Here is a 13,028-nt window from a genome sequence, read left to right as displayed (position 1 = left end):
TGATATCTTAAGGATGTAAAAGGAGTGTTTTAAATTGTAAAACAGAAAACTTAATAAAAATATGAGAGAGAGAGAGAGAGAGAGAGAGAGAGAGAGAGAGAGAGAGAGAGAGAAGTTTTTCTCCATCTCCCGTAAGACTAGAAGTCATGGACATGCAATAAAGCTGAATGTTAGAGGATTTGGGGCAGATAAAAGAAAGAACTTATTCAAGCAACACATGGTTAAACTAGGGCATTTGCTCCCACAGGAAGCAGTGATGGTCCCCAACCTGGACTGGACAAATTCATGGAGGAGAAAAAGTCTACTAGACCTTGGCTGGATGCAGTAATTCTTCTGAATATCAGTTGCTAAAAGCCACAGGAGGAGAGAGTGCTCTTGTCCTCTGGTCTTGCTTGAGGGTTTTCTACAAGCCTCTGGTTGGCTGCTGTGAGAATAGGATGCTGGACTAGACAGGCCATTGGTCTGATTCAGTAGGGCTGCTCTTAAATTCAGTGTCTAAAAGAAGGGGCTCATCAACAAGGTGGAGACCTAGATCCTGTCCTCCCTACAGGCCACTCAGTATACAAAGCAGCAGCAGTGCTCCGGAGCATGTAAAGTCCTTTGCCACTGCATAGCCTCTAACAATTCTCTTATGGAAATAGGGACATTCCAAGGAAAAGTGGGACGTGGGTGGTGGGTGGCGCTGTGGGTTAAACCACAGAGCCTAAGACTTGCCAATCAGAAGGTTGGCAGTTCGAATCCCCACAATGGGGTGAGCTCCCGTTGCTCAGTCCCTGCTCCTGCCAACCTAGCAGTTTGAAAGCACGTCAAAGTGCAAGTAGATAAATAGGTACCGCTCCGGCGGGAAGGTAAACAGTGTTTCTGTGCACTGCTCTGGTTTGCCAGAAGCAGCTTAGTCATGCTGGCCACATGTCCTGGAAGCTGTACACTGGCTCCCTCAGCCAATAAAGTGAGATGAGCGCCGCAACCTCAGAGTTGGCCATGACTGGACCTAATGGTCAGGGGTCCCTTTACCTTTAAGGAAAAGTGGGAAATTCCAGGATCAAATCAGAAACCATGGTGGCTTCTGTAAATCTGGGACAGTCCCTGGAAAATAGGGACACTTGGGGGGGGGGTGTCTGCCCAGCCTGAGAGCCAAATGAGATGTGGCGCAAGAGATTTGCAATAAGAATCTCCACTCACATAAAAAAGAGTAAAGAATAGAAGTCACTGGAAGGAAGAACGAACTAGGTCAGACTGGTGTGAAAGCCATTTAATGCTTTCCCCAATGCAATTTTTTTTTCCTCATTAAACTCCCCCCGCTCCAAAAATATGTTTTTTTGTCATTTCCCCACAGAGGAAAGTTTAGAGGTATCTTAGGATTGTCAAACGCCAATATATTTTGATCTTAAATACAAGGGCCGCAGCTCAGTGGTTAGAGCACCTGCTTTGCATCCAGAAGGTCCCAGGCTCAATACCCAGCAGCTCCAAGCAGGGCTGGGAGAGAACCCTGCTCTGAAACCCTGCAGTGCTGCTGCCAGTCAGTGTAGACTGTACTGGGCTGAATGGACCATGAGTCTCTCTCAGTATAAGGCAGCCTCCTATGTTTCTCTGCAGCTCTCTGCAGCCCTGCACTCCTGAGCACCCACAAAATTCCATGTGAAGGAGCCAGGCAACCACAAATTTTGGTGCCAGGGCCATGCATGCTGCATGGCACCCACCGCCTCGGGCACCCATGGTCACAGGGCCAAGCTGGCATTCCAAGCTGGCACTGTGACCTGTAGGTTGTCTCCCCATCAGGCAAAGAGCAGCTTAGAATGGGAGGAGAAGAAAGAATATAACACCCTCCTCCTTCTGTGCCATAGTCCCAGTCCCTATGACTTCTATTAATTTTCAAAAAATGGCCCCTGTGGAACATCATCATGGGTTTCCTGCATTACATCTATTTTGGCCGGGATATTGGGATCTCATTCACATCTGGGAATGCAGGGAGATAAAGGAATAAAGGTCAGGGGTCCATGGCTCGTAGATTGTAACCCTTGATAAATGTGGGTGCCCAGAGAACCATATAATGAGCTCCCTATGTGCAGTGAGGCTGGAGGTGTAAACAGCAAGATGCCAAGGTTTTCTAGCAAATCGCTCATGAAACCAGAGGAAGCTTCAAAAGGCAGATTCCAATACAGTGCAAGGAAAGGATCTGCTTTGCCAAGATAAAAGACAAGAGCCTTTTTTGATGCATTGCCACGGCTTACAAGAAGAAGTAAATTACCTCCGTGAAGTCCCCATTGCGTATATTCCAATAGTGACCCCGTTCTCCAAATGCTGAGTCTTAGATAGCCAAGAAACTGGAATCCCAAGGAACCGGAATCCCAAAGTTTGCAAAACAAGAAGCGAAATCTTAAAAGGAGCTGCCCAATGAAGGCTGAGCATGCTCATTGGCCACCGATGGCTAGCTGAATGCTGAAAAGTGGTGCTGCTAGGGAGAGAAATGATAACAGGATGGGGGAAAGCAGCACTCGACGCTGCAACATTTTGTGGTAGGCCTCATTTGTAACCACCACCACCAATAACAGTGTACTATTCATGTGCACAGTGCTTTAGAAAGAATAAATGGCCAGGTCTAAGACCCAAGGGCTTTACAATTTCCATATATATCTCCACCACCACCAAGGGGCTTGCATCTACAATACACACAAATGAGTTGCAATGAAGCAGAGGAGCCACGTCTCTCATTCATTTACAGTGGTACCTCAGGTTAAGAACTTAATTTGTTCTGGAGGTCCGTTTCTTAGCCTGAAACTGTTCTTAACTTGAAGCACCACTTTAGCTAATGGGGCCTCCAACTGCCCCTGCGCCACCAAAGCACGATTTCTGTTCTCATCTTGAAGCAAAGTTCTTAACCCGAGGTAATATTTCTGGGTTAGCGGAGTCTGTAACCTGAAGCGTATGTAACCTGAAGCGTATGTAACCCGAGGTACCACTGTACTTGTTTTTAATAAGATCTGCATGGTCCACCCATGTATGTCAAAGTTATAGAGCAAGACAGCATGTTAAAGATCTTCTAATGGTCGAGGCATAATTGACCTGTGCTAATTAATTCTCAGCACACCCGTTTGCTTAAGGGCAGCTGAAGGGCCTTGCTGGTTAACAGCCATGTCTACTTGGTGCTGCATTCTTTGAAAGAATCCAAACAAAGAATGGGGGGTGGGGTGGGGGGGAGGAGGTCCCACCAGGAAGTTGGCCAGAGCACCCTGGTCATAGCAGAGATGGGAAAGAATTACGGCAGGAACATAGCAGGTAACCCTCTCTGTTTGAGGGTGCTTTGTGGCCTTCCATTATTACTTATCTTGTAGCAGACAATTTGAGGGACTTGCAGACAAGCTATAAGGGACCACAGTTTACTCAAACATCTTTCATCATGACATATGTACATTGCACATTGGTAATCTGAACTTTGTGACATCCAAAGCTAAATTCCCCCGCCTGTCTCATTCTATGCAAATTAAAGCTATGTGCCCCATTGCTCTACTTTTCCATAAATAGACTTTTCTTTATTACTCCATTGTGTAATTCTTCTTTTGCTAGTCATAGGGAAGGGCAAGACCAGACCCAGGATAGCCAGACACTGCAATAATAACAGTGTCAGATGAGGCTGCCCAGTGAGACCCATGTTCAAATCCTCACTCAATCATTAAGCTGGCCAAGAAACCTTTGGTGAATCTCTCTCAGCTTAAACAATTTGCAGAGTTCTTGTGATGACAAAACAAGGAGAAACAACATGTGCATTATTCTAGGCAATTTTTGACAGCGCTAAAGGTTATTAATAAATCCCCAGAGGTGAATTAACCAACAGTGCTTGGTGAATTCTGGCTTCTGAATTCACCAAGCACCGCCAGCATATTTTCTAGGATATTCACAGTCATAAGGGCTAGGAACTTCCTTTTTTGAAAACAAAATGAAAACTGAGATTTGGGAGAAGTTAAATTCAGCATCCAGTACCACTTCAACTGACATCCTGGCAACCAGTAAGGCAGGACCTACTGAACCTCAACAGGGAAGGACAAGAAAGTAGCAGAACACGATAATCAGGCACATTCTTCCATTCTTTCCCACTACCACCCCTGTGTTTATCAGACCTTCTTCTTGCAGAGAAGGGCTTTATTTTTGCGACAGAGCACATGGTTTGCACAGAGGTCACAGGTTCACTTCCCAGCATCTCCAGATTGAAAACCCTGAAGATCCACTTTCAGTCAGTTTAGACAGTGCTAAGCTCAATGGACCGATGGCACCTAAAGAGGGTAATTTTGTGAAGGACCACATCTTGGCAAGAGCTACAGCAGGAGATTCAGGGTGTTGAAAAGACATTGCTTTCACACAATGCACTGTTAACCAGTGGAACCCACAGCCCCAGGATGCTTTTAAAAGGAGGTTAAACACAATTAGAGAAGGGCACAGCTCAGTGGTAGAGCATGTGTGTTGCATGGGAAAGGTCACAGGTTCAGTCCTCAACAATTCTAGCTAGAAAAGCTGTAGAAAAGCTGAATGTGAGAGATAGAAACTTAGAAGGCTGCAACAACAACAACAACAACAACAGAGTCAGAGCTGGTCTGCCTTGCTCTTAGAGCAGGACTGTCTAAAATAGTCTTTGCCACCCAGTTACCCTCCATATTTTGAACTATAATTCCCACCAGCCTCAGCCTGCATGACCCATGGGCAGGGATCATAGAAATCATAGAATTGTAAGGGACCATGAGGATCATCTAGTCCAAGCCTTCAATGCAGGAATATGCAGCTGTCCCATTTGGGGATCAAACTTGCAACCTTGGCTTTATCAGCACCATGCTCTAACCAACTGAGCTATTCAGGCTGATGATGATGATGGGGTGTGAAGTCCAAAAGGCACCTGGGTGGGGATGCCCATTTGACAACATGGGGCAAGGTCCTTGAATGCATATTCCATCCAGGCAGAGACTCATTCCCTCACTGCACCTTCCCAGCTACCTCTCCACTTCCAGATTCCATATCTGGTTCCTAACTTGTTTTGTTTAAGGCAGGGATGGGGGACTCTGTGACTCTCTGGATCTCCAGCTGCCATCTGCCCCAGCCAGCACAGCTATGGGTCAGGCATGATGTGAGTTGGAGTCGAACAACAGCCTGTGAATTCCTCAACCCTTGTGTTAAGCTGACACAGATCTAGTTAGGACCTGGACCTGGGATTACAGTGTGGTGGTGGAGGAGAGGGGAGCCCCCCACAGCTTGCTTTGGTTTACTTGCTGGTCCTAATTTGGGTTCCCCCCAACTCTCCCCTGCCAGGAAAACTTGGAGGCTGTTCACTAGAGCCTACTGAACTTTGTAGGCAATAGAGTCGGCCTGCTCCAAAGCACAGAACCATCATAACAACAACAAACAACAACGTTTATTTCTTGTACCCTACCCATCTGAGATTTCTCCCTCCACAAACAAGGCAAAAAAGAGGCTTTTGCATGGTGCATCAGTTTGTGGAGGCCTGCATGGGATCACTCCCCTCTCTTTCTGCAAACCTAATGCCAGAAATCACAGTTAAAGATCCTCTATAAACACTCCCCCCCTCCCACTCATCCTGCAAGCTTCTCCCTCCATGAGAAGATATCAGTGACCAGAGTTCCCAGGCTGGAGTCTCTTTGATCTGCTCCATTCCACTGCGTAATGTAGGCCACTGCAAAATACACCAGGGACCATATTCCAGACAGTGGACCGTTCAGGGCTGGGGTGGGGGGAGGCAGGGATCTACAGACGCCTCTGCTTAATAAGGAAAGGACAATGGCTGGGGCACAGAGAGATGCTCCTCGCCTCCCACACCCAGAGCACAAGCGAGCCAGTTGTTTGGGGCTGTGTCACTGACCGCACAGTGATTACTCCATTGTGGGAGCCTTTCAATCAGGACTGATCTTCATTTTCAAGCAGCTGCTGTGGGTTGGAAAGCTCCTGTTGCACATGGAAGCCATAAGATGCAGTCTCTGTTCAAACATGTGCATGCTATCTCTTGATTCCTTACCACTGCAGTTCAGTGAGCATAAGGAGAACTTTGCTGGGTCAGACCAAGGGTCTTTCCAGTCTGAAGTTCTGTTTCTAACAGCCAACCAACTGCCTCGAGGAAATCTGCAATAAAGGCTTGCACCATTTGGGACTTGTTAGTTTAGAGAAACAGCTAGTAAGGGTGACAGCGTGCAAGTGTATACAGTTATGCATGAGATGGAGAATGGAGAAAGAGAAAAGTTTTTCTGTCTTTCTCCTAACACTATTACTATTACTATTATTATTTTATTTGTACTCCACCCATCTGATTGGGTTGCCCCAGCCACTCTGGGTGGCTTCCAACAAATTGTAAAAACCCAGTAAGACATCAAACTTCTCTGTACAGGGCTGCGCTCAGATGTCTTCTAAAAGTCATATAGCTGTTAATTTCTGTCTCATTGAAATTCAGTGAAGCTGAATGTTGGAAGATTCACGACGTGGGGGGGGGGGAAGGACCTTGCCATACATAGTTAAACTATGGAACTCACTTCTGCAGTGGGCAGTGATAGCCACCAACTTAGATGGCTTTAAAAGAGGATTGGACAGATTCATAGAAGGTAAGGCTATCAGTGGTTACTAGCTGTGATGGCTCCGCTCTACCTTCACAGTCAGAGGCAGTAACGCTTCTGAATACCAGTTGCTGGAAACCACAGGAGGGGAGAATTCTCTTGTGTCTGGGTCCTGCATGATGCATCTGATTGGTCACTGTGGGAACCAGATGTTGGACTAGGTGGGCCACTGCCCTGATCCAGCTAGGCACTTATGTTTAATATTAGATATATCCTCAAGCTAGTCAGGCCAATTCCTACAATCCTGGTCCCCACCCTCTTTATGCAGGGAGAGTGAGCTAAATCACGGGGGGGGGGGGGGAGAGGGATTTGGTGATGCATGTGGCTTTTGCGTGCGGGTGCAATGAATGAACTAGCCTTTGATGTCTGGGAGCCAACTCCATAAAAAAACCCCAGAACACTGTAAGGATGTGAGCAGATGTGATCGTTGCACCTCTGGCATTGGTTGGGAAATCAAAGATGCAGATGCTGTCTTTGAAGCAATCTCCAAGCTGAAACCCTATACACTGTTTCTCAGAAATAAGACATAAGGTAAGAAGAGTCCTCCTGGATGAGGCCAAAGGCCCCTCTAGACATGTATAAAGTCAATCCCACTACCTTCCAACCAAATGGATTGGCTCCTTTCCCTTGTCTTGCACTTTACCCTGGAAGTTACAACCTCCCACCCACCTCTGAAAGCTCTCTGTCCAACTCAGCCTAGTGGGTAGAAACTCAGGCTTAGAGTTCACTAAACCACCACTTCAAATCCTTGCAGAGCTTATGAATCTCCCACAGTCACTATAGGCAAGAAGACACTCAGAGATGTGAAGGCCACCAGGATAAAATCTCCAGGACTAGAATTAGTTCCGTCCCCCTCAGGCCTTCAGATATCTAGTACTCTTTCAGTCTGACCTACCTCCAAGGGCTGCTGTGGAGATAAAATAGAGGGAGGGGCACACACCATAGATGCTCCCCTCAGCTCATAGGAGGGGGAGATTAAAAGTTTAAGCAATGTGCCAGGGAAGTTTTTTATGTGTGACATTTTAATGTATTTTTAATCTTTGTTGGAAGCTGCCCAGAGTGGCTGGGGAAGCCTAGCCAGATGGGCGGGTTACAAACAATAAATTATTATTATTATCATCAGAATATTGGTTGGGTGGGTGTGTATCTATTAACCCCACCCTTTCTAGCTGGTTCCCCCGTTCATCCTCTTACCTTAGAGGAAAGACCCTCACATGTTCCTGGCGGGGAGAAAAAAGCTCCCCTCCCCAAGCCAAAATTCCTGTGCCCCCCTCGACCCCCGCGTGCGCCCCCCGCACCTGTTTGAAGTCGGCCGTGAGGGTGATGAGGGTGCCATCGCCCTTGCGGAGCTCCAGGGTGACGCAGTCCGCCCCGCTGTCCGCCTGCAGGCTCTCCTCCGTCACTTGCCCATCGGGGAGCCGAACGCGGACTCGCAGCTCCGACGGGGCCCCCGACGCCGCGGCCACCCAGGGCAGAGGCTGGGGCCAGAGCAGCGCCGTCAAGAAGAAACGGAGCCAGCCTCCTCCTCCCTGGCAGAGCATCTCCAGCAGAAAGGGGGCTATTGAGGGCGAGGGAAGAGAGACTGACCCAAACACCCTCCAAGAGGGACCCCCTTCCCGGCAGGAGTCCTGATCACGCTCTCCGCAGCTCTACCGCCCCGTCCGGGAAGAAGGAGAGAAACTTTCCCAAAGTTTTCAACTTTCCTTCTGGAGTTGGCGGAGGCTCCTGGCTTGACTGCCTGCCGTCTCCTTATCCCCTCGCCGGGGAAAAAAACACCCCTGCACTGGCGCCCCCTCGAGCCCCTGGATGTGTCCCTCCGCCGGACACCGCATGGGCTGCTGGCGAGGGAGGTCTACTCCTGGGAAAGTCCTCATGCGGCTGCGCTCCGCCCCGCCCGGCTGCCAGGGGTGCTCGGATGCTGACTGCTGCTGCCCTCGCCTCGGCTCCCGTTGTTCCTGCTGCCGGCCCTCGCCTCTCCTTCCTCTGTCTCCCCTTTCAAGCTCCCCCTTACTTCTCTCTCTCTTTCTCTCTCCCCTCCTTTTTTTTTTTTTTTTTTTTTTTTTGCTCCTTTTCATTCAATCGCCCCGTCACTTCCTTCACTCTCCAGCATAACAACCCGTCGTGGGACCTGCCTTAAAGAGACATGCGCCCCCTGCCTGCCTCCCCCGCCTTGGAAAGGGCAGGAGCGCCTGTGCAGCTCCCCACCCCAGCAGGAGAGCGAATGCGAAAGCAATAAAACTGGAGTGGAAAGAAAGAAAAAGTTGAACGAACTTTATCACTTGCACGCACATGCCGCCACCGTTGGTTTCAGGCTTCCTGTGATCATCTTGATTTATAGGGAGCGGGGGCTCTTTCCCTTAATCAAGACCATCCCTGCAAAACTTCAGCCAAAAGTCCGCCTCCCTTTCATTCCCCCCCCCCTCTGTTTGAAAAAAGATACGGTGGGGTTTCCCCGCTACAAAACAAAATTATAATGTTAAGTTTAAGGCATCATTCATAAGGTGAGTAGCAGGTGATATGATAGGAGTCTATAAAACTACACATGGCATGGAGAATAGTAAGAGCTTGTGGGCATTCGATGAGGCTGAATGTTGGAAGATGTGGAACAGAGAAAAATGTCTTTTTCATGCAATGCATAAACTGCGGAATTTACCCCTACAAGAGGCAGTGACTGCCACAAATTTGGATGGCCACTGAGCCAGTGTAGTGTAGTGGTTAAGAGTGGTAGAGTTGTAATCTGGTGAACTGGGTTCGCTTCCTTGCTCCTCCACATGCAGCTGCTGGGTGACCTTCTCTGAAGTCTCTCAGCCCCACTCACCTCACAGAGTGTTTGTTGTGGGGAAGGAAGGGAAAGGAGATTGTTAGCCGCTTTGAGACTTCTTAGGGTAGTGATAAAGCGGGATATGAAATCCAAACTACTCTTCTTCTTCTTCTTCTTCTTCTTCTTCTTCTTCTTCTTCTTCTTTAGCAGCCAGAAGCATCATAGCCAGACACTGGAGAGACCAATAGTATCAAATAGTATGGGAAACATCCTTTTTAGAAAAACCAACCAACAAACTGAAACTGACATGGGAACAAATAGAAGAAGATGCCTTCACCCCGATATGGTTACCCTTTATCGCATAAACAGCTCAACAAGACAACGACAAGAACCCACCAACAGCATTTGAATCAATCTGGCTAACCTGATCCAAACACAAACACAAACCCCACTCACACATGGAAACAAATTTCACTACAAGCAATCAAAGACAACCGACCACACCTAGGCCAACCCCAACCTCTCACCACCAAAGGAATACAAGTGAATAGTAAAGAGAACCCACACAAGTGACACTGACACAAAACATCACACATACACTAAATAGAATAGAAGCATTGTCCCCCCATGCCACCCTCCTACTCACAATTCTGCCCTCCACCTCTTCCCCCCTTTTCTTCCTAATGTAACACTACAGTGGTACCTCGGGTTAAGAACTTAATTAGTTCCAGAGGTCTGTTCTTGAAACTGTTCTTAACCTGAGGTACCATTTTAGCTAATGGGGCCTCCCACTGACACCACGCCACTGGAGCACAGTTTCTGTTCTCATCCTGAAGCAAAGTTCTTAACCCGAGATATTATTTCTGGGTGAGCGAAGTCTGTAACCTGAAGCATCTGTAACCTGAAGCATCTGTAACTTGTACCACTGTAATGTCTCAATGAAAGAAACTGATCTGTAGAAAATGTAGCTTGAAAAAAAGAGACATTGCACATACTTTTGTAAACCAAGAAATCTTTAATAAATATATATATTGAAAACAAAACAGAGGACTGGACAAATTCATGGGTGATAAGACTCACTGGCTAAGCTCTACCTCCATGGCTGGAGGCAATAATGTTTCTGAATACCAGTTGCTGAAAAATACAGGAGAGGAGAATGCTCTTGTGCTGGGCTCCTTGCTTGTAGGCTTCTCACTGGGGCACCTGTTTGGCCACTGTGGAAACAGAATCCTGGATTTGATGCTTCAGGCAATTCTTAAGTTCTTGATCATTCTCTCCTGTTTTGGTTTGCCAGCAAATGGTATTCAGTGGCAGACTATCTGTGAACATGGAGGTTCCATACATTTGTCACTGCTAGGAGCAAAGAAAAACACTCTTGTGCTCAGGTCCTGCTTGCAGGTTTTCTGCTGGCATCTGGTGTTCCACCATAAGAACAGGACGCAGGACTAGATGAGCCATTGGCCTGATCCAGCAAGCTCTTCTTATGTCTGTTTACACCACCACCCCTGCCAGAGGTAGCCAACAGGATGCCCTCTAGATGTTGGACCACAATTTTCATCCTCCCTGACCTCTGGATGTGCTGGCTGGGGTTGATGGGAGTCAGAGTCCCACGACATTGGGAGGGTCACTAGATCTGGCCTGCACATGAGGCAGGATGAAGCACCTGCCTCAGGCGGTGGAATTGCGAGAGGTGGTGCTCCATCTCCCTCACTGTTTCCCCTCCTGAGTTCAGTGAGAACCAGGGCATTCCTGTGCACCACGTTGCCACTCAGCTTCCCACCTAGAGTCCAATACTACACAGGAGGTTGTCTCATGTTAAACCAAACTATTGGTCCATCTACCTTAGTACAGTGGCACCTCGGGTTACATACGCTTCAGGTTACATATGCTTCAGGTTACAGACTCCACTAACCCAGAAATAGTACCTCGGGTTAAGAACTTTGCTTCAGGATGAGATCAGAAATCGTGCAGCAGCAGCAGAAAGCCCCATTAGCTAAAGTGGTGCTTCAGGTTAAGAACACTTTCAGGTTAAAAACAGACCTCCAGAACGAATTAAATTCTTAACCCGAGGTACCACTGTACCGTTTCCTGATGGAGCATTTCTTCAGGGTTTCAGGCAAGGGACAGCTCACGCCTGACTAGGGAGTACTGGGTTCAGAACTTTTCTAGTCCTGGCGGTTGTTAGAGGGGTTGTCCAGATCTAGCCTTTTGCATTGAGCTCCCAGATCTACTGTCTGATTTCCATTCTCTTTAAAAACACACAGGGCAGTTTTCTCTCTGCAAACGGGCGTAAATTTGCATCTATGCACATGAAATGGCATACACAAATTTGTGCAACCACCCCTATTATTTGAGTCTTTTAAGAATCTTGCAATGTTCTGATTTTAGCTCACAGAATACTTTCATTCAAATGTCTGTTTCTTAAAAAACTTTGGCTGACCCCAAACACCCATTGCGAATTCCTTTGCTCCTGTCTTGCAAAGGCCAAAGTATACATTTGGGAAAGGACTGTAGCTCAGCTGAAAGCATGTGCTCTTCGTAAAGGAGGTTCCAGATTCATTTCCTGGCATCTCCAGGTAGGGTTTTGCCTGAAACCCCGGAAAGCTGTTTCCAGTCAGGGTTGATAATATGGAGTTAGATGGACTGATGCCCTTGTCCAGTTTAAGGCAGCTTCCTGTGTTCCCGTGAAGCCACGTTGATCACTAACTGGGCGTGGAACAATCTTGTTCCTCTTGGCGAATTTTCCCACACAAAGTCAATGCAGGAACGACGTACAGTCTCCAGTTGTTTTTTTTTCTGCTTGGGGATGTTCCATGGAAGCGTTTTAAGAGACAGGAACATACAGTTAAAGCAGCGGGAAGCAATCAGAGCTGCAAGAACCCTTTGTTACAAATTTATTTTTCATTAAAGGAAGGAAGTTGCATCTGGAAAACGGCAGGGGCCCACAGCTCAGTGACGGCAGACCAGATGCTTAGTACGCAGAACATTTGAGATTCAACTGAGGTGAAGGCAAGGCGGGGAACCTCCAGACTAGGGAGTCAATCTGGACCTTTCTATCTGGCCCTTGGGACTTTACCCAGGCTACACCCTCTCCACAGCCATGCAGTCTCTCCTCAGGGTACAGCCCTTGCCAGTGATGCTTGACACACTCCTTGAATGTTTTTATTTTTGCCTGGCTGGACTTTGTCCTTGCACTCAGAAAGAGCTCCCAGCTTGTCTGGCTGGAGGATGGAGAGGGACGCTTGATGGTGTGCAGGAACTATAGCCTACCATACAAAGGTGAAATTGCCATCTATTGCTCCACCCACTTTTGTTTCTGGCCCTGCCCATCCCTGGCATTTGACCACCAGAGAGATAATCAGGATCTTGTTCTGAGTAGATACTGAGGGACCAGTCTGCATGAGACCCTTGACACACACAGGGATGTTTCAGACATGAATAAGAAGCAAGCACACCAGAGAGATAGTCTTCAGCTCCTTGACTTGTGGAACACATGTATGGCCACAAATGATGCGGCAAAAGCAAGGAAGCAGAACGTAAATCAAGCCAAGCATTCTTATTTTTAGGCTTTGCCAGCCTTCTGTCCTCCAGATGTTATGGGCTACAACCCCCATCAGCCCTAGACACCCAGCTGATGCTATATATATAATGAGACACTGTGAACG

The 13,028-nt window shown here is 47.6% G+C and overlaps 1 protein-coding gene across 1 annotated transcript in view; it reads right to left on the bottom strand.

Annotated features, from left to right (window-relative positions):
* OAF (out at first homolog) overlaps nucleotides 1–8,792 on the bottom strand; it is a 28,482-nt gene extending 19,690 nt beyond the window's left edge. Inside the window, exon 1 of the mRNA XM_081843190.1 lies at nucleotides 7,901–8,792. Coding sequence (XP_081699316.1) covers nucleotides 7,901–8,143 — 243 coding nt within the window. The 5' untranslated portion in view covers nucleotides 8,144–8,792. The remainder of the gene's footprint in view (nucleotides 1–7,900) is intronic.
* Nucleotides 8,793–13,028: the final 4,236 nt, after the last annotated feature.

This window comes from Podarcis erhardii (assembly GCF_964252035.2).
Source record: "Podarcis erhardii genome assembly, chromosome: 16".
In the NCBI taxonomy this organism is placed as follows: domain Eukaryota; kingdom Metazoa; phylum Chordata; class Lepidosauria; order Squamata; family Lacertidae; genus Podarcis; species Podarcis erhardii.
The sequence above is the reverse complement of the archived record's forward strand: the minus strand, read 5'-3'. Positions and strand labels throughout refer to the sequence as shown.